The 22,763-nt window shown below is 41.4% G+C and overlaps 1 protein-coding gene across 3 annotated transcripts in view; it reads right to left on the bottom strand.

The window, feature by feature from the left end:
- kdm5a (lysine demethylase 5A) overlaps positions 1–22,763 on the bottom strand; it is a 132,270-nt gene that overhangs the window by 67,367 nt on the left and 42,140 nt on the right. For all 3 annotated transcript variants that reach the window (XM_078417052.1, XM_078417053.1, XM_078417054.1), the window contains 3 exons: positions 20,646–20,757; positions 16,493–16,602; positions 11,839–11,997 (listed from right to left, as the gene is read on the bottom strand). In XM_078417052.1, the coding sequence (XP_078273178.1) occupies positions 11,839–11,997; positions 16,493–16,602; positions 20,646–20,757 (381 nt within the window). The remainder of the gene's footprint in view (positions 1–11,838; positions 11,998–16,492; positions 16,603–20,645; positions 20,758–22,763) is intronic.

Here is a 22,763-nt window from a genome sequence, read left to right as displayed (position 1 = left end):
GACCAAACCAATTTCAGAAGTTCCAGTGGACGCAGCCGTTTCTAATAAAGTATCAATCTTTGATAGAGGCTGTAGAATACCCATGCCGGGTATTCCCTTGGACTGTTCATGGAATGTCTTATCCAACGCATGTGTGCTAGGGAGGTTCAGACAGACTCTGGGGAGTGTTTGAATGGAATGCACAGGCTTGATCTTTGTTCCACAGCCCCGTGGTCAATAAAGCACATAATGAAGTTTAACTACTTGTCGTTATTTACACAACTTCATACAGAGGCCATAACAAGAAGGGTAATTTAATCTTACTCGGCCACGTGCCTCTAACAGTTTTTAAAAGAGCTTTGCAAACTGTAGTGCCAGCAGGTGTTGCATGCCCATCACAGTGACAAGCCCGTGCCTACAGTATAATGCTGCTGGATCTAGACCAGGATTCTTACCAGGATATGGGCATTGGCACAAAATATCAGAATGTGCCCAACACAATTCTTAGGTCTCTAACCTTGGGTTCCTAGTGCCAGCCGGTCCCATTTGGATCTAGCTGTTAATACATGTGCCTTTCTAGGTCTGCCCTTGATTGTGTCCTCGTCTCCAGCCGACACCTACTCAGTCACCATTAAATTGCCTCTGCTAAGTGGGAACACAAGATGCTCTTTTTAAAGATTGGGGGTTCCTGGTCCCACTCTCACTATGTATTTGTTTTACAGGTTTTGTCCCCATACCAACATCATATGAGAAATCCAATTTTACTTTTGGATATGGAAATTTGCATACCATCACAAAGCTGGTGGCAGCCCTGGGTCACAAGGTCAAGCATGTCCAAGGACCAGGATAGACACCAGTTATTGTGGGCAAAGGGAGAGGTGATCCAAACTCAAAACAATGCTCTGGGCTCAATGCATCCCTGATTTAAAATATATATATAAAACCCCAGTGTGACAACATTAAATCTAAAATTTAAAATCACATGTTAACAGCATTTATTTGAATGTATTTAGTCAAACAAATTGGCAATGAAGACTTAAGTCCTAAATGAACAATAATGCATGTTAACTGCAGGAGGGAAAATAAAGAATTCAAGTTCTTAGATTAGAGTTCATTCTCAGGGACAAAATACATTCCTTAGAGGATATAGTTTATCTAATCATATTAACCTTATTTCCGAGGGTAACCAAAGTATCAAAATAGAAACAGGTTGCTGCCATCTGCCCAAACTAGTATTTTAATAAGACATATCAACTTTCGGAATAAGACTTGGGCCTCAGCAACGACCAGTTGTGCATGGTCTACATTTGTAATGAGGAATGATTGCTCGTAAAGATCCAGGATAATCAAAAGTAGTAAACACAGCATGCCAACTAAATAAGTTTAGCTGGTAAAGCCAACAGCATTCAGCAAAAGCATTACATAGAACACAGAACAGTGCATAACTGGATTTGGCCCTTCGGCCAACAATGTTTGTGCCAAACATGATGCCAAATTAAACTAATCTCCTCTGTCTGCACATGATTCATCTTCCCCTGTTTCTTGCATATCCATGTGCTATTAAAAAAAAGCCTTTTAAATGCCACTATTGTATCTGATTCCTGGAGGCAAATTCCAAGCATCTACCACACTGTACAAAAACAATTGCTCCGCACTTCTCCCTTAAATGCTGCCCCTCTCATCTTAGAGCTATGCCCTCTAGTTTTTGATATTTTCACATTGGGAAAAGCATTTGTACTGTGTTATACCCTATCTATGCCTCCCATCATTTTATATACTTCTATGAGGTCTCCCCTCAACATCCGATGCTCCACAGAAAACCAAGTTTGGCCAATCTCTCCTCATGGTGAATGCCCTCTTATCCTGGCAGCATTCTGGGAAACATCTCTCTGAAGACGTCACATCATTCCTGTAATGGGACAACCAGAATTGCACACAATATTCCAAATGCGGCTGAACCAAAATCTTATAAAGCTGCAACCCGACTCCCATACTCAATGCCCAAATCGATGACGCCAAGCATTGCATACACCTTCGTAGCTACTCGTGTTGACACTTTCAGAGACCTACAGACTTGGACCCCGAGGTCCCTCTGTACATCAATGCTGTTGCGGGTCTTGCATTAACTATATACCTTTCCCTTGCGTTTGACTTCCAACAGATGCTTGGATTAAACTTCACCTCCCATTTCTCTAGCTGATCTATATCCTGCTGCATACCTACACAGCCTTCCTTACTGTCTACAACTCCACCAATTTCAGTGTTGTCTAAAAACTTACTCACTAACCCATCTACATTTTTTCATCCAGGTAGTTTATATATAACAGAAACAGAAGTCTCGGCGGCACAAATCCCTGCGGAACTCCACTGGTCCTTGTGCAGCAGGGGTGGTTTTTGCATTAAACAGATACCTTTTACAAACAAATGGTTGCCCATTTCTTTTTTACTGTTTGGGTAACTGAGTTTATCAAACCGTTACATGTCCATTCCCTCCCCAGGCAGTGCTGCCTGACTTGCTGAGTTCCTCCAGCACTTTGTGTTTTGCTAAAAATTAATGTTGCGACAAATTAAATGTTGAAGTATTTGTACATGACAGACTGCTTGTAATTTTGGGTTAGTTCAACCATGTATCACCCTTCACATTTAAGATTAAACCGAGTGACAAAAATTAATCACAACTGCTAAGAAAAATCCCAACAAAATATTCAACTTTCTCAACTGATGTACTTGTTCAGGATGCCAGATCAAATAGTTGCAAAGCTGACAGCCTAACGACCAATTAGTGAGTGTACTCTCAATAGCAGTAATCCCAAATGGTGATTTCTCACCTTGATATTCTTTTTAACTTTTGAGTTTATCTTCCGACCTCATATCACCAGTTTTGCATCAATTGGAATGGCCACCTATCCCCATTTGTTTGGGCAATACCGAACAACCAAACCAGTCTCTGTCCTGTACAGAATGACAATGCAGCAGTACTCTAGCTATGACACTCATCACCACACTGGTTTCCCGCAGTATCTCACAAAGATCAAGTCAGTGGCTTATTCCAAATCGCAATAAAGCTATGGCTTCAGTTGAGTCAACACTACACTTTAAATAGCTTATCCTCATCTCCCTCTCATTCGAAGCAAGCCAACGACACTCAATGACTAGGGTGGCTAAATGTCACCCATTCCTTCTCTCCCGAGATGCTGCCTGACCTGCTGAGTTACTCCAGCATTTTGTGAATAAATACCTTCGATTTGTACCAGGATCTGCAGTTATTTTCTTATATTATGGCTAATTCAGCGATTTAAACTTTAAGAATAGGCCCGAGCCACCACACAAAGCAGCAGGAGGTTGGGATGTGGTGACACTATAGCCATAGGAAAATAATGAAAGGCAGGTGGGAAGGAGCAGGCAAAAAAAAACATAAGGCTAGAGGTATCACTGTATGTGCTGTCCAGAGGCGGAGACACAATATGGTCATTCAATGGGACATGTGGAGGTGATAATAGGAACAAGGAGCTGATGGATAATGGGAAGGCAAATGCAAGTAAAAGAGGTAAGAAGTAGAAGCAGTATGGACATATAGTAGTAAACATCAAGTGTCAAGAAACAAGCTCAGAGGGAGTGGAGAGCAATTCCTTCCTGCATACATATTCATTGCGCTCCATTAAGCTAAGATCCATGCAAACTATGTCATAAACAGTGAAAACAAAACATGCTCATGCTTAATTATAACCAATATTAAATAAAAAATGGAGCAGATCTTCAAATCTTTAGGCAGTACCTTTCACAAAAGGGTGCAGAAGACCAAAGATTACAGCAGTGGAAATAGAATTCATGGTGGAGTTCGGAGGCCACTGAGATGAGAGAGTGGTCTAAAGTCTGAAGAAGGGTCTCGACCCGAAACGTCACCCATTCCTTCTCTCCAGAGATGCTGCCTGTCCCACTTACTCCAGCATTTTGGGTCTACCTTTGCTTCAGTCAAAGTTTATTTCTTACTTAGAATCACTTTGCTCGCCCTTAGAAATCTGACAATGCTGCAAGCACCCCCTCCTTCACCACCAACTTTAAAGATTTGCAGTTCAATTTGAAGAAAAAAAATACTGAAAAATAACCCTTACGAAAACTTTGCCTGGAGCATAAAGCACTTTGTAATGACAGGATCTCTAACTACTTTTTTTCCTTTGAAGTTTAAGAAAGAGCACCCAAACAAAGAAAGCCACTGAAAATTTTCTACACCATGTCTGCTTCTTTTAAATGGCATGTAATCCACAGGGAGTAGTCACCCTAACATGTTCTGTTGTACAAGATACAAGAATTTAAGTTCAGTCACAAACACATTCTTCTCATGGGGCATTGTATGCGGCTGAGAGGTTCCCAAAACCACCCGATATTGAATATGGCACAACATTTGATAATACTAGCCAACTCTTATTTTTCCAGATGCAATGTGTGGGAGAGAGATGTTGCAGGAATTTGGTGGGGGAGATACTTTGTTCTGTTACTCATTTTTTTCTGATTAAGAATGTAGAAAAGGAAATAAAAACTTCTTATGACATGAAATACGATCTCCAGAAAGCAAACCAGCAGCACAGCTCCTTTCCACATGGCATTCTTCCAATAGAGATCCAAATTGAAGAAGTGTTTGTTGAAATGAGTCTGTGAAACTTGGACCACTGTCAGAATTGAAAGTAAAACTATGGCAGTGAAGTCAAATAAATGAGGAATAAACATCCTGAAGGGTAAAAGGAAAAGCACCAGTGATAGAATTAATTAGGAACGTGGCTCAATGCAGTATTTGAAGATGAAAGGAAATATCTATTACATTTTTATTTTTACATAATACCTGCTATTAAGACACATCAAAAGTTCTCCCACAAATTTCATTGCGACATTACAAACATCAGAGCCTAGTTCACATCAATGTCAATTACATTTGAATACTAGAAAATAACAGGGTCGGACACTTACAGAAACTTTATGATATTAAGTATCATCGCCCGTAAACCTATTCTATGGTGTAGACAGACACAAAAAGCTGGAGTAACTCAGCGGGGCAGGCAGCATCGCTGGAGAGAGGGAACGGGTGACGTTTCGGGTCGAGACCCTTCTTCAGTCTGAAGCTTTACTCTAGTTTTTTGTGTCTATCTTCAGTTTAAACCAGGATCTGCAGTTCCTTCCTACACAATCTACTCTATGGCAATGCGAGCAAGCCTTCATTGCGGGCAGATAGACACAAAATGCAGGAGTAACTCAGCGGGATAGGCAGCATCTCTGGAGATAAGGAATGGGTGACGTTTTGGGTCGAGACCCTTCTTCAGACCGAGATGAAGGTGATAGAGAGTCCAGAGATATAGAAAGGTAAGGTGTGAAAACGACAGAACAAAGCAAAAGCCGATCAGGTAATTTATTCATTGCAAGCAGTCTGTTCAGTCTGTTCTGAAATTTTACATACTTGGACTTTCTAATGCACAAAGTGATAGTTCAAAATCTGAGGATTACCTAGCCCAGCCAGGCTGAGAGCCTAAACGTTTGAGAAAAAATGTGGATAAACACTCAGACAAATTGCACCAAAAGATCCAGTCAATACAGATTGATATAAAATCTAGAAACAAGGAACTGCAGATGTTGCTTTACACAAAGGGACACTGAGACACCGGCCTGCAAAGTTGGGCTTGGCAGTTGGCTATGGGAACAGATCTGCCAGCTCCAGCCGGGCGGAGATCCAGATCCCTGGCCGCAGGTGGGAAATTCGGCCCGCCAATTGGCTGTGAAAGTCAGCTATGGGAATGGATCTGTCGACTCTGGTGGTGCCGGAGTTCCAGAGCCCCTACCGCAAGAGGCAAATTCGACCCTCCGATCGGCGCACCAAGATCAAGATCGGACGCCTCACCCGGCCGAGGCACCACATTTTTGGAGGAATGTCCGGGGGGATTTCAAGCGCTCCTATGATATTGTCCACATTAAACGAGGTGCCGGTCCACCACTTGCCGGAAAGTCAGTGGTGGACATGTACCTATAAGGTTCACAGCATTGCAGATGAGGCTTAACCAGTCTCCTGTAAAACTAAAGCATTACTTCTCCACTTTTGTCTTTAATTCACCTTAGAATAATTAATAACATGCTGTTACCTTCTCCATCTATGTGCATTCCCACCTTTTTGAGTCATGCACTGGAACACACTTAACACTGCATCCGAGTTCTGTAATCACTCACCATTTAAATAATTTTTCCTGCCAAAATGGTAACATTCTTTCTCTCCATATTAAGCTCTATTTGCCAGATCTTTGCTCACTTACCTAAGACCTCGACCCAGTGGTAGCCTGTTAGTGTCCACTTTACAGTTGAAAGTTGGAAGGGAGAAGGGGCAGGACAAAGCCCCGCTAGGTATTAGGTGGATACAGGTGAGGGAGGTTTTAATAGATGGTTGCAGGGGAAAGTACTTGGGGAGGGGGGGTCGAACCCCCAGCAGTCCTTCTAGGACAGTTGGACAAAGTATAGAGATGAAAAGACAGGAGGTGTGAATTCCAAGTGCACCTCGTTTAACCTCATCTTCTGCATCAGGTGTTCCCGAAGAGGCCAAGTACATTAGTGAGACCAAGCACAGCCTCGTCACCATTTCATCAAACACTTGCACTCAGTCCACCAGATCAATGGTATGAACACTGAATTGTACAATTTTCGGTAACTGACCCCTCCCCCCTTCTCCCCCCAACCCCCTCCCTCCACTCTCTCCTCTGTGCCCCACCGATCTCTCCCCTCCCCCTCATCTAGCTTCAAAATTTGCAACTCTTCCATTGTTTTGCCTCACACCTCCTGTCTCTTCATTTCTATACTTTGTCCCATGTCTCTCAAACCCCTACCCCCTCACCTGTATCCACCTGTCAGGGTTTGGCCTGCCCCTCCTCTCTTCCAGCTTTTCTGCCCCCTCCCCCCCCCCCCTACCCCACCACAATCTGTCTCAGGTAGGGACCTGATCCAAGATATCACCTATCCATGTTCTCCAGGGATGCTGCCTGACGTGCTGAGCTACTCTTTTTGCTAAGCTACACTTAGTGTCTTTTTCAGTGTAAACCAGCATCTGCGGTTCCTTGTTTCTACAAACTGCTGGAGAACCTCAACAGGTCAGGTAGCATCTGTTGCAGGAAATGGACAGATGACGTTTCGGGTCAGAAGTCTTCTTCAGACCAGAAGGGCCCCTACCTGAATTACTATCTGCTTCCCTTTACAGATGCTGCCTGACCCGCTGAATTTCTCCAGCAGTTTATTTTTTGTAGTGCAGGTGTTTGTTAAATGAGGATAGCCAGACTGACGTTGTGGAACAAAAGCAAGCAATGGAGAATAGGAGCAGAGTTTTGGAAGAGAGGGTGATCAGGTTCATTGTACGAAAGAGTAATGCTTGCAGGCAAGACATTTCAGGTGACATTTCAGATCGAGATGTTTCAGGTCGAGACCCTTCTTCAGACTGATGCAGGCAAGAGGTGTGTTTAAAGCAAAGAGGAAAATAGTGGACCAAAGACAGCGAGGTGCTGCTGCAGGTGGTAATACAGTCAGGATTGTGAGAAAGATTGGAACAACATGTGCAAGAGACACAGACTAAAAGGGAAAAAACAGCAGACAAGAGTGTTACCATGGAGCAGTAAATAGGAAAAGACGAAGGAATGAGTGACACGAGTAAAGTGAAAGATAGAACAAGTGAAAGGGAAATGACTGAGAAAACAAGAAACAAGCATCGGGCAGAAAAAGGACACAATCCTTGCAGAGGATTGATATTGGGTGATATTGGAGGGTTGAAAGTGTATACAGCTGAATTCATGGAGATGTGTATTTGACAAAAATGAACTTATGAAAATAAATGGGTGATAGTTGATGGGAACGGCATCTGAGAAACCATCTGGGAACGAGCCGTCTGGAACACAACATGGGAAAGACAGTGAGGAGTGCAAGCGTAACAGTGAAGGAAGCCAACTGGCAGGAACAACGTTGTCAGATAGTTAATGGGAGTGAGAAGACTGGAGCATTGCATTCAATAGCTGCTTTGCAGAGTGGGGAGGTGCAGGAGTGTCCTCCAGAGGTTGATAGAAGTATCACTAATACTTCCAAGAAAGTAATAACCTGGACTTGGATATGGAAATAATGATTATGTCTGCAAATTATTTTTTTTTTAAAAATCAGTATCATGGAAGGCAGTGACCAACACTGGAAAAATTAAGTAAAATAGCTTAACGACAATTTTTTTCAACAGAGATGTACTGTGATACGTTCTAACAGGAAAGGCAAGAAGCAACATAAACTAAATGGAGCAATTCCATATTGATTCAGGAATAAAGAAACCCGAGTATTAAATAAATATTTGACATTCGAGTGGCAGGGTTACGCTGAGACAAAGATTGTGGTAAGCCATTTAAAAATCTGCCAAGAACTGATGGTTGGGCGTAGGGTGGTGAGAAGAGCTTCAATTAACTGGCAGGGGAAAGGCACAGGAAGGTATCAGTGAAGTGGAGAAAAACGATTCTGTGTCAAGATGGCACGGATAGTGATCACAATTCTGCAAATTTCAAGGTAGTCATGGAAAACATTTTCACTGAACCATAAAATCTATGTTAAGGTCCGAAATAAGATGAAGACCAATTACAATAATTAAGACAAGCCCGATTGGATCCATTGACAACAGCTGCTTGTGGTAAAGCAGACAGATCGTAAGAGTTCACAACCAAGATGTTCCCTTAAGAGTAAAAGGAAAGGAATGTAAGATTAGGAAAGCCTGGATTATAAGGGATATTGTGGGTTCAAAGAAAAAAAAAAGGAAATGTATGGCAGATGTAGGCGATTAAAATCGAGAGAGACCCTCGAATACATACATGATAGAAGAGTAGAGTCAGCGTTGTATAACACAAAAGCAGGCACTTCAGCCCAACTTTTTAATGCAGACCAAATCTCGAAACATTTTCTATTCATGTACTAGGCCAAATATATTTTAAACATTGTGATCTTGTGTTCATACCTGTCACTTATTTATGTTGCTTCTCAATGCCTTTCTTGATAAAAGGCATCACAGTATATCTCTACAGAAACAAAGCAGCTCAGTCAACTCCTGTGTGAAAAACATGCCCTTCAGATCCTCTTTAAATCTTTCCCCCTCCCCTTAAACTTATGCCATCTGGTTTTAGATCCCAGGAAATGTGTCAAGACAATCTATGCTCCTCACGATTGAATACATTTCTACAAGTTCAGCCATTATCCTCTGCTCCAGGGAGGATAGTCGCAGTCCCTCCATTCTTTCCTTGTACCTCAAGCACTCCAGTAATAGTTTTGTGATTATTGGTTTCTGCATCCTTTCCAGCTTAATGAAATCCTTCCTGTAGTATGGTGACCAGATCTGCACACAATGCACAATATGTTCCAACTCCTGTGCTCAATGCCCCGACCATGCCATATGCCTCACTTGTGTCGCCATTTTTGGGGAACTATGTACTTGTACCCCTTTAGTCTCTCAGTTCTTCTCAGGACCCCACCATTCACTGTCTATGTCATGTCCTGAGTTGCCTTTCCAAAACGCATCATTTCAGACTTGGCCAAGCTAATTTCCATCAAATATTCCTTTGTACATTTTTCTTCAGTTGATCTAGATCCTGTTATAACCTTGGACTATGCTCTCCACTGTCCACAATACCAACAATTTGTGTCAATTGTAAACTTACTAATCATGCCACCTACATTCTCTTCCAAATCATTTATATATCACAAACAGGAGGCCCAGCACTCATCCCCGAGACACACTATTGGTCACAGGCCTCCAATTTAAAAATCGATCCTTCACTATTACCCTCTGTATTCTACCAACAAGCCTATCACTTATAACCTTATGACCAATTTTGTATCCAATTGGCTAGTTCACCCCGGTGATATTCCCGAGCATGTTTGCATTGCGTACGGAAATGTGACAGATGTCTTTGAGCATATAAAGATGGATAAATCCCAATGGTCTGATGAGATGTAAACTGACTTGGTTGCTTCAGGCTGTTTTGTTTTGCACTATATTAATTTTTGTTCTTGTTTATTATGTTATGTATTGAGTATTGTGTTTACAAACCTGTTATGTTGCTGCAAATAAGAATGTTATTATTCTGTTTCAGTACATATGATAATTAAACACTCTTGACTCTTATCTTGAGGTTGCAAGGAGATCTGATAGAGGTATTTAAAATCAAGACGACTGCAGAGTAACGAGAGAAGCTGACCCTTATGAACTATGAACTATTACAAGTAAGACAAATGAAGCAAAAGTACACCAACTAGCTATATGCAACGAGTGATTAGAAGTGGAATGCATTGCAAATAAAGAAATCAGACTCAATTGTGGCTTTTACAAAGAAATATGTATAGATATCTGAAAAGAAAGAATTGCTAGAATTGTGGGGAGAAGACAGGTAGTGGGATGAGCTGAATTATGTCTGACATACAACCAGAACAGACTACGTTTATGTTGTAACCATTTTGTGATTCTGCAGTTTTCATCTATCAATTAAATTTCATGTGGAGCTTTGTGCACTACAGATCACAACAGCACTGGTATTGTTTTATTATCGTCATAGGTTTCAAGAAAGTGGAAAAACTTTATTTCATGTGCTATCCCACACAAATCTTCCACAAGTGATTACAATTAAACCATGCAGAATATAGTACATCACACCCACAAAGAAAGTGCAGGTAAAAGAGTGCAAGGACGGCAACGAGGCAGATTGGTGAATCGGGAATACGTCCTCAGCTCATGAGAGGTCCAATCAAGAGTCTGATAACAGTGGGGGGGGGAAGAAGCTGTCCTTGAATCAGGTGGTACATGTTTTCTAGCTTTTGTATCTTCTGGCCAAAGAGAGATGGAAGAGGGAATAACTGGGGTACGGGTGGTCCTCAAATATATTGGTTGAAGTCACAAATGTGTGACAGATTAGAATTGCGGAGATAGCAAACAAAAAAATAAAATCTATTTACCAAGTTACATTGAAAGATCACAGAAATTAATTTAATTAGGAAGCATCCCTGGAAATGATAACGTTTTGGAGGGTATCACATTCTGTATTCCACAAACCTTGAATTTCCAGGGGGAAGTTAAGGTGCCTTCATGACCAAATAAATTTTCTACAATAGATGCATTATAAATAAAACAGAGGAAGTTGCCAGTCTGCCAAAGCACATGTCTGCGATGCCATAAAGTATAATTTCTGCACCGTCCAGAGTTTCCCCTCTGAATAATGTTTAAATATTGTCCATGATGCTCCACCAAGTGTTACCAACCCATTTGATGGTTCCCAGTGCTACTAAAATAATGATATGTCTATCCATGAATCAAGCTCCATGGGCAGCACAGGGGCGCAGCGGTAGAATTACTGCCTCACAGCGCCAGATATCCGAGTCAATCCTGACGACCGGTGTTGCCTGTGTAGAGTTTGTACGTTCCCCTGTGACTGCTCAGGTTTTCTCTGGGTGCTACGCTATCCTCCCACATTCCTCCCTCAGTAAATTGTCCTGAATGTGTAGGATAAAACTAGCGTATGGGTGATCATTGGTCAGCATTAACTGGTGGGCGGAAGGGCCAGTTTCCAAGCTGTATCCCTACAACTGAAAATCTTAAAAATTAAAACTTATTTTTGTAAAACTAAAACATTATTTGCTCAACACGATTTATTCATGTATTGAACCAAACATAGCGCCTTCCATGACGGAACAGACATTGTCAGAGAACTCCATTTACTAAAAAATGAAGAACAAAGCTTCCTTAACTAACCAACCAGGGCAGAGCCTTTTATCATCACTTCAACCCAGTGGCTCAGGAATAGAAAAACCTCTAAAAGCACACCAGTGTCTTACCTCAGCCACACACTTTGGACATCTCCAATCTCCCTTTGGCACATCCACAAGAGGAGGAATGAGACAGAAAGTGTGGTAACTGTCATCACATCCGTCACATAAAAGTAAGCGGTCTTCATCATCCCCACGTGCACATACTAGACAAACATACAAGTCAATCTGCAAGAGATGAATAAGTTCTGTGAAAGTGAGTATCTATTTATGAGCCACACACATTCAGAAGATTCATTCTTTGAACTTTTTTATTTTTGCATCTTTGTAAAACAGATATCCTGTTTAAACCAGCCCAGCTCTTCCAAGTGCTTGAAAAGTAGAACCACCAGTAAAATAGCTACCTATATTTGTCATGGTAATATCTATAATCAACAAATGAACAGCATTCTGATCATTCAGATCAGTCTGAAGAAGGGTTTCGACCCAAAACGTCACCCATTCTCTCCAGAGATGCTGCCTGTCCCACTGAGTTACTCCAGCATTTTGTGTCTAACAGCATTCATGAAATATGTACAGGCCAGCTGCTGCAAGCAGCACATTAGTCAGCTGTAATGAAGAGGCGTTGGTGAGTCTGGTTGTGATCAAAGAAACACATCAGGTAGGTGGGCTACGTTGTGATGATCCTCTTGGAAGCAGTGATGGAGGGTGCAGTAAATGAAATCAGATGCACAAGATGTACTACAGGTGATGATAGAAGGCTTTTGAATAGGCATATGAATATGCAGGGAATGCATACATAACGTGGGAAGACATTGTGGGTTAAAGGACTTGTTATTGTGCGGCACTATGTTCTATGGCAGAATTAGAGGAATAAAACGATCCAGATTTTGGAATAGGATTAGACTATTGAGATAGGGGCATTGCCAAGGAAGTATTTGAATACAAGAAATGTAGAGGCTATTATTAAATGACATTAAATCAAAACATTTTCATTGAACTATAAAATGAAAAGCAAACATATTCCAGCAGACTAAAAATATTGGTGTTTAACAGAACAATTAACATAATAATTAACATAATTAACTAGTATTTAATTCTTTTTAGTCATGCAATTCATTTCTTTCATTTTCTGGCGACTTTGTTAAAATTATTTCTCCAACACTCATTTCTCCAAAGCAGAGATCTGGAAGATAATAAACGATGTGGCTTATTTAACTAGATCAGCAGTGGTTAAACAGGCCAACGAGCTCACCAACTGTGAAAGGAATAGGACAAAATAAGGGTAGATGTCAAAGAACCAAATTTGAACATCTAAAAACTGCAAGTGTGCATACCCGACATAAAACAAAAACATTGGAAACACTCAGTAGATCAGGGAGTATCAGTAATACTCCACTCCCCACCCCCACCTCCTGTAAGGACTCCATTGTATATTCCAATTTCCTTCATCTTCGTATCTGCTCTGGTGTCAAGACTTCCCGCACAAATGCCTTTGAGATATCTTCCATTTTCCTGAACATTCCTGTAGCACGTTCTGCTGGGCATTTTGAACATATCTCATAGTTTTTATTTTATTTTATATCTGTGCTCTCTCTTTACTAGTCTCAATAATCTATGAACCAAATTATTTCATCTATAGCTCGTCTATAACTGCAACCTCATTCTATCAGAGATATACTCTTTGTCCGATCCAATCCACCCCTGTCCTCTGCTAAATAAAACTAAATTGTTTTCTCTCCTTCCCTGTATAGGATGAAACTCTTTGGTCTACCATTTTGTGGACCAGCAACTGCCTTGGTCCAGTACATTTTCAATCTGTACTACAGATCTATATTAATTAAGTAACTCTAACTAAGATCTAAAATTAACATAGATCTGTGCTGATGTGTAGCTAATTAACCAACTAATACACCTTCTGCAGTCTCAGCTAACAGTGATCTCAGGTGAAACCATTTTCAACTTACAGAAACCCTGGTTTATGGATGGTTTGTGGAACTCTTACAATGGCGTTACGGGATTCCAGAATACTTCTGCCTAGAAGATGATCAGGGCCAATTTCTGTGGTCAAGATCTTGGGTGGTCCTGCACCAAGTCAGGTATCAAGGGTGCCATACTAGAGAGGTGCAGCCTGCACCTGAAGATCTCTGACATGAACCATTAACCCTATTTTTTTTTCCACAGATGCTGCCTGACCTACAGAAAGTTCCCAGCAACTCCTGTTTTTATGAAGGACAGGGCTTGATGGATAAATAGAAAGATTCTGTCAAATGGGTGGGGAGGCACATAGTGAAATTAACACGAACAAACATAATGAAATAGTAAAGTGACATCTGAGTCCAAAAGAGAATTAAATAAAGATTCTGATAAGAGATTCTGATAAGATCTGATAGTGTCCGCATCATGTTCAGCAGGGACATTGTGGGCCGTAAGGCCTGTTCTTGTGCTGAAATATCCTATGTTCTAAAGCTAAAAACAAACTATTGGAGGAACTCAGTGGGTTAGGCAATATTTGTGGAGGCAAACAATAATCAACTTTCACATCTGCAGTCTTGTATCTCGTGATAAGAAAGGCACAAAAAGAAAAAGAAAAATTCTGAAAGTATATGAATATTTAAGTGGCTGCCTCTTTATTCATTCAGGTATCATTGTTTTTTTCCCCCCAGAGAAGTGTAGTTAAAATATCAAATGTTACAGTCATCACAACACAAAACCAGGTTTGGAGACACAAGAAACTGCAGACGTCGAAATCGGTCCCCACCCAAAATGTCATTCCCTCCACAGAATCTGCCTGACCCATTGAATTCCACAAATCCATGTACACTGTGTGCAGGGACAGCAAAATCAGAAATATGGAACATAGAACAGTGCAGCACAGGAACGGGCCCTTTAGTGCACAATGTTTGTGCCGAACACGATGCCAAATAAACTGATCTCATCTGCCTATACATGATCCATATCCATCAATTCCCTGCACTTCTATGTGCCTATCTAAAAGCCTCTTAAACACCACGAGCATATCTGCCTCACCATCACCCCAGGCAATCTGTGTAAAAAAACTCACCCCACATGTCTCCATTAAACTTTCCCCCTCTCACCTTATAACTATGCCCTCTAGTGTTGGACATTTTCACCCTGGGAAAAATGCCTCTCATAATTTTATATACTTCTATCAAGTCTCCCCTCAACCTCCAGGCGTTCCAGAGAAAACAATCGAAAGCAATCCAACCTTTTCCTGCAGCTGTAACCTCCTCTGTACTCTCTCCAATGCCGCCACATCTTTCTTGTTATGGGGTGACCAGAACTGCATAAGGCCAAAGCAAAGTCCTATAAAGTTGCATGATGATTTCCTGACTCTCGTAGTCAATGCTCCTAGCAATGAAGGTAAGCATACCAAATGCCTTCTTTACCATCGTATCTGCTTGTGTTATCACCTTCAGTGAGCTATGAACTTCGGACTTCAAGATCCTTCTGCACATCAATGCTGTTAAGGGTCTTGACATTAACTGTATACTTTCCCCTTATATTCAACCTCCCAAAGTGCTTAACCTCACACTTTCTCAGCTTAAACGCCATCTGCCTTTTCTCGGCCCATTTCAGCAGCTGATCTGTATACTACTAACTTCTGACAGCCTTTTTCACTGTTTGCAACTCCTCCAATTTTGGCATTGTCAGCAAACGTACTCACCAACCCATCTACATTTACATCCAGGTCATTTATCCATAGCACAAAAAGTAAGCTATGTTTATATTACAACAGCAGAGGCCCCAGCACAGATTCCTGCCAAACTCCACTGGTTACAGAATATCTACCTTCCACCACAACCTTCTTCTATGAATGGGCCAGTTCTGACTCCATACAACCAAGACAATGTGAATCCTATATATCTTTATCCTCTGGATCAGTCTACTAAAAGGGATCTTATTAAAAGGCTTTCTAAAATCCATGCAGACAACATCTACCACCCTACCTTCATTAATCTCCTTCGTCACCTCCTCAAAAAACTTAATCAAGTTAGAAAGACGAGACCTGCCGCGTACAAAGGCATGCTGGCTCTCCCTCATCAACCCATTCTCTTCCAATTGGGAGTAAATTCTATCTCGAAGAATTCTCTCTAATAGTTTTCCTATCACTGAGGCTCATCGGCCTATCGTTCCCTGGAATCCCTCTACATCCCTTCTTAAACAAAGTAACATAGGCCACTCTCCAGTGTTCCGGGACCTGGCCTGTGGCTGGAGAAGAAACAAAAATCTTTGTCATGGCCAAGGCAATCTCCTCTCTTGCCCCCCTCAAAAACCTGGGAAATAAAATTCTGATTTTGGTGGTGCCAGTCTAGTACATTTTTGTTTCACTTCATATATTGTTTCTCCTATTAATACCCAATCACCTTTTTGCTTCACTTTTGTTCAACATGTTACCTGGCAGCATAATGCATTTTAGAGTAAACCCAGTGAGTTTAAAGGAATCAGGAAATAAATAAGCACTCTGGACCCTGGCTGGGGCCACTAGTCTACTGTTTTCCTCTGTCCCAGACCCCAGCTGCAAAACAGGCTTACACACTGAACGCATGGCTTACATTAGAGATAAACGAGCGAGACAGATGCATCAGAATTTCTGAGCAATCAGATACAGGATTATTATACTTTTACTGTAGTAATAACAGATTTGCAATATATCAACATCATAAGAGGACATTATCTATTAATCTAACTCAGAACTTACAAAGTTTACAGCCAATGCTCCTTTCCGCTGTCTCATCTGCATGCGAGGGAATTGTGATTCCGCACTTTTCTTATGTCCCATCGACTTTACGGTTACTGAAAATTCCTCATCTGAAACAGAAATTCACCCAACATGTAACGTGAAAGCTGTTCAAGTCCACAAACTTGATTTCTGAATCTGCTGAATTGTGCGGCTAATTTTCCTGGACTTTAGCTACACCCCAAACGATGAAACATGGAATTCATATAGAAGGATACTTGATGGTCGACACGGACAGTGTGCTGAAGGGCGTATTTCAATAATATTCAATTATGACTCTAAAATAAACTCAACAATAGAAATCTGCGTCTCAATGCAAATGTGTGTATACATCAGACAAGAATGGGATTGGAGACAAAAGTTTACAGGTGCTGGAGCCAGAAAACAAACTGCTGGGTAAGCATTTATGGAGCAGTCAATGCCACAGATCAAACCCCTTCCTCTGGGATGAATGGGGATGATGTGGATTGGGTTCTAAAGGTACTAACAAGTTTGGCTCATGATGTAAAAACAAAAAGTGTTGGAAATACTCAGAAGGTCAATCAACAATTTGTGAAGTGAACAAAAAAGCTAGTGTTTTAGCTCCTACTATTTTGGCCACTAACTTGATCACAGTTAAAAATGACAGCAAAAGAATTTAATCACTAGCAGGAAAAGAACGTGCCAGGCAGGCACTGTAAATTTAACATCATGACATCCTGCAGCTGATTCAGGAACAACATCACTCAAATTACACAAATGTAATTGTAAAATTAGGCTGGCATACAAATCAATGATGAATGTAAATGTAAAATAGGCTCAGTCAGAACATTTTGTGGAAATCGCAAATATAATTAGTAAAAAGAAAATAAATGAACATCTATATACTAAAACTCTCGTTTGTTTGTTTGTTACTGAACTACAGCCAAAACGGTACACAATAGCGCGACAATTTTAGGCCCACCTTACTCACCGTCGTCCCTTTGGTGCTAATGGAAGAAGTTTCATTGAAATTGGTGTTATGTTTTTAAAGTTATACACATTTAAAAGTTTAAATCTATCTCCTAGGGAGGGAGGGAGGGAGGGAGGGGGGAGAGGGAGGGGAAGGGAGGGAGGGGAAGGAAGGGAGGGAGGGGAAGGAAGGGAGGGAGGGGAAGGAAGGGAGGGAGGGGAAGGAAGGGAGGGAGGGGAGGGAGGGGAAGGGAGGGAGGGGAAGGGAGGGAGGGGAAGGGAGGGAGGGGAAGGGAGGGAGGGGAAGGGAGGGAGGGGAAGGGAGGGAGGGGAAGGGAGGGAGGGGAAGGGAGGGGAAGGGAAGGGAGGGGAAGGGAAGGGAGGGAGGGGTGGAGGAGGGGTGGAGGGGGTGCTGGACCAATGCAGGAGAGGTTTGGGCCCAACGGGTCCACTTGGTCTAGTATTGTTGCTAAAACTATAATAAACCATATTTTTTACTACCTAGCCCATAAACATCGGTGAATAACGAAACAATTAAAAATCAAAACCAGTTAACCTGATTGTAACAATCAGGGCTCACAAATTGAGACTAGCCAAGCTGAAAACAAATCAAAGGTGGATTGATAGGCAAGGAAATAACTGCTAAGCCCCATGAGCTAACGGGCAGGTAAGGATCCTGTAAACATTACACATGTTCTAATTTATTTATCAATCATAATAGCAGACCGGATTGACATGACCTCAGACAGCATCTACAACCCTCCTGGATATCTTTGGGAGCTCAGTACGCAAAAGACAAACAGAATAAACAACATTCATTCTCATTACTATCGTGAAAGACTCAAATGAAAAATATATATAAATACAACCAAGCCAAACTTAAGTACAATAGGTCAAGCAAAGGAGAAAATAGAGTGCAGAATATAGTCTCGGCACTATCCACACCAGTTCCAGTCCAATGACCGCAATGGGGTTGAGGCGAGTCTGGCAGTATCCTAGTTTATGGAAGTATCTTTCAGATGTCTGATAATAGAGAGGAAGAAGTTATTCCCAAGTCCGGTGGGCCTTGCTTTCAAGCTGCTCCTTAGTCTGCCCGACGGGAGCGGGTTGAAGGCAGAATGACCGGGGTGGGACAAGTCTTTCATTACGTTGGCTGTTTTTCGAAGGCAGCATGGTGTAGATGGGGAATCTGCACAAACAGATGGTGTCAACGGTGGGGAATCAATGTAATGGACTCTGCTACATCCAGAGTCTCTGAAATTTATTGTGGTTCTGGGCAGAGCTGTTCCCAAACCGAGCTGCGATGTAATCCAACAGGATGCTCTCTATGGTGCATCTGCAGGAACTTTTAAGAGTCATTAGAGAAATGATGGAGTCATGATAAAGTCGATAACTAGCTCCTTTGTCTTGCTGACATTGATGAATATTGCCTGGACACGATGTTACTATGTTCTCTACTCCATCTCATCACTGTTTGTGATCTGGCCCATCACAATGGTATTACCTGCAAACTTATAAATTGAGTTAGAGCTGAATTTGGCCACACAGTCGTGAGCATATTGGGATTATAGCAGGGACTGAGAATGCATCCTTGTGGGGCATCAGTATTGAGAATTATTGTGGAGTAGGTGTTGTCACCCATCCTCATTGATTGCAGTCTGTGGGTCACAAAATCCAAGATCCAGTGGCAGAGGCAGGTGCTGATTCCAATAGATTCCAGTAGATTTGAGATGGGTTTGGCTGTAATTATGATGTTGAAGGCGGAGATAAAACCAATAAATCGGTCTAACATAGAAATTCATGTCATCTGGGTGTTTCAGTGATGAGTTTAGGGTCAAGGTGATGGCATCTGCTGTGGACCTGTTGTGACAGTCAGCAAACTGCGATGAATCAAAACTGGCTGGGAGGTGGGAGCTAATGTGCACAATCACCAATCGCTCAAAGCACTTCATGACGGTGGATGTCAGAGCCATTAAACGATAGTAATTAAGGCACATTATCTTTCGTTTCTGGCATCAGGATAATTGTGGTCTTCTTGAAGCAGGAGGGGACCTCAGAAAGGAGTTGTGAGAGCTCAAAGATGTCTGTGAATACCTCTTGCCAGCTGATCTACACAGGTCCAGAGGACATGGCCAGGGATTCTATCCAGGCCAGTTGCTTTTGCGGATTCACTCTCTGGAAAGCCCATCTTGCATCGGTCACAGTAACCGTTGGCATAGGCACACCCAAAACTGGCAGGGTGGGTTCCTTCACCGACCTTCTGTTCAAAGAAGGCATCATTGGGGAGGGAACCATTTTTGCCATTGATATTGCCTGACTTCGCTTTGTATCCAGTTAGAGTGTGCAACCATTGCCACAATCTATGGGTGTGTGTATCATTACCTTGGGTTCCAGCTTGGTCCAGAATTCACCCTTGGCATTCTTCATGGCTCTGCAAAGGTAGTAGATAGCTTTCTTGTACCGCTCAGTATCGTTTGACCTGAATGCAGCACTTGGATTTCACCTGGGAGTGGACCTCGTGGTTGTGGATCATGTGTATTGTCTTCTTGGGTACAGGGCCCTCTCTATCCTCGCTGATGAAGTCTGTGACAGCAGTGGCACATTCATCTAGGTTAGCCACAGTGTTCTTGAATATAGACCAGTCCACCGACTCAAAACAGTCATGAAGGATCTAATCTATTTTCTCAGACCAGCATTGCTTGACTTTCTGTATGACTTAAAGTGTCTTGCGATTAATTGTACACTCCCCTTACATTTGACCGCCCAAAAGGCTAACACCTCACACTTGCTCAGATTAAACTCCATTTGCCATTTCTCCACCTATTTCTGTAGTTTATCTATATCACACTGTATACTTTGACAGCCTTCTTCACAGACCATAACTCCAGCAAATACATAAACTTCTTTAAATATGCTGCTGATCGTCAGAAACACTGAACCATTTCCTAAAGGAGCTTCCCAATCGTTGGCCAAATCAAAGGGATAATAATGCATTATGACATATAATACTCAGGAGCAATACATGTAATTATGCCGCTCAAACGTTCAATTAGCTGCTTGATTGAAAGCAATTCAAAACTTCAATTTATTTTGCGATACTTTTGAAATTATGCAGTTACTAAACTATATTGAGCTCCTACATCCAACCCATCCACCTCATTCCCCTTCCATTCCATTCCCTTACCATCTCGGTCCTTTGTCCTGAGACCAAGGCCCAACATTTTTGGACCAGCACCGAAGATCTGAAGCTTCCGCAGTTCTGAGTTTCTGGCAAAATCATCTTCAGAAGAGTCACCCTGTAGAGAAAATAATTTTATCATTTTATAACCATTAAAAGAATAATCTAATTAGTGAGCTACAGTTACCAAAGCAGGTTTCGTACTGGATACAGATACCCATACAAGTTTTGATAGTTAAGGGCAGAGGAATTATCAAAATACTCAGCCAGAAGACAGGTAGTTTTGTGCAGTTGCAGAAGAATCAGACCAGGTCAAAAGAAAATAGAAATCATCAGGTGAAGTGTTAATTGAAACCTTCAAAGAGGACATAATTAGCATACTGACTACATGTGGTCGAATGAGAGGAAAAGGCAGGCCAGCTAAAACTGCCAGTTCAGAAAGGTAGTTAGATCAAAGGAAACTGAAAAGGAGGCTCCAGGTAAATGTCTCAATCATAATACAACAGAAATATCAAGCAAAATGCAGCTGCAGAGAACAAAAACTGGGTGGCAAAAGTTATGATGTTGACATAATACAAACTAAATTAATACACGAGATGATGACAAGTGCAATTGGGTGAGGAAAAAAAATGGTGCTTTTTGAATGGTGTGAAATATAAATGGTGAGAAATTAAAATGCTTGATAAAAGAAAATCAGACGTCAACTACATGACTGAGATGGGGTATGGAAAGCAGTATTCCTGATTCATGAAGGGACTTTGAGTATATTCAACTGATTTACCTGCAAGATTGAAGACAAAATAAAAGGGATGTATACTAAATTAATAAAAATTGTATAATCAGATTGGAGAAAAATATGTAACATTATCCTCAGCATCGATAATATGATCATTGTTCCTTTCGATAAAAAGCAGTACACAGCATTACATCAATTAAAATGATTCCAAACTTGGAAACACGAGCGCAGATTTAACTTGCAGGGCTTGTGGCCCTTAATTACAACTAATTACAACACTTGGCTGCAATCAGATGAAATTTGGATTAGAAGATCCAAAAGATAATTTTGCTGGTTTAAAACATTTTGATTCAAGCACCAATGTCCAAGCAAAAAGAAGCCTCAAAAAATGGACTGAAATAATGTGGGAAGACAGAATAAACCCTTCCCACAAAATTTCTTTGCATGTCGGTGCCAACCAGCAAAGCCCCAACCCCAGATTTGTGCCCTATCAGACTTTTACAATATTTTTTAAATAGCTGATTTAATAAGTTTTTTTTCCCATTCACAGAGCAATCCCCGAACATACCAAACTTTACTTTGAGGCATGCCGGCAGCTTGGCAGGGAAATAGGTACTTCCCCGCACTGTCGGGGCTAGTGAGGTGTTCAACAACTACGACTCACAGAAGCTAGCAAAATGGGTTAGATGTGGCAGATTAAATTTGATGCAGAAATTTTAAGAGAAAACTAATGGAGACAACATAAACAAAATGGCTTGGGAGATATAGAACAAATCTTTGAATGTAAACAGAAGACTGTAAAGGAAAAACCACATGATTCTTTGTCTTTTAAAATGCAAGGAATTTCTCAAAAATCTTCAGTGACTAGTGCCAGCTGCAGAAATGTGTTCAATTATGTGATACTTTAGGAATATGAAGACAGTATAAAGGAAGGTAGCCCAAAAAGCACAAAAGACGAAGAATCAGTTCCTGGGTTGGAGGGTTGAGGCGAGATTACGTGACTAGTTTTATACTCAATAGAGTTTAGAAAATGAGAGGGGATTATTTTGAATGATGAGCCACAGTCTCAGATTAGGATCTCAAGGGATTTAGGACTGAGATCAGGAGGAATTTCTTCAGAGCCTGGCGATCTTGTAGAATTCAGCATCAGAGGGGTATAAAGACTGTCGCTAAAATCTTGTAATTAGATAAATTGCCAGGCACAAAAGGCATCACGGACTATGGGGAGAATGGTGGAATACTGTGATTGTGATAAGAGAATCCGCCACGATGATATTAAAAGTTGGAGTGGTCTTCAAAGGTCCACTCCTATTCCTATTTTCCATGTTTATCTGTGGAGAACCTGGAAAAGCTGAAACTATTCTCACGGCACTGAAGAGTAAGAGGTT

Source organism: Rhinoraja longicauda, chromosome 20, assembly GCF_053455715.1.
Source record: "Rhinoraja longicauda isolate Sanriku21f chromosome 20, sRhiLon1.1, whole genome shotgun sequence".
In the NCBI taxonomy this organism is placed as follows: Eukaryota; Metazoa; Chordata; class Chondrichthyes; order Rajiformes; family Arhynchobatidae; genus Rhinoraja; species Rhinoraja longicauda.
Note: the sequence above shows the minus strand (reverse complement) of the source record. Positions and strands in the feature narration are given on the sequence as shown.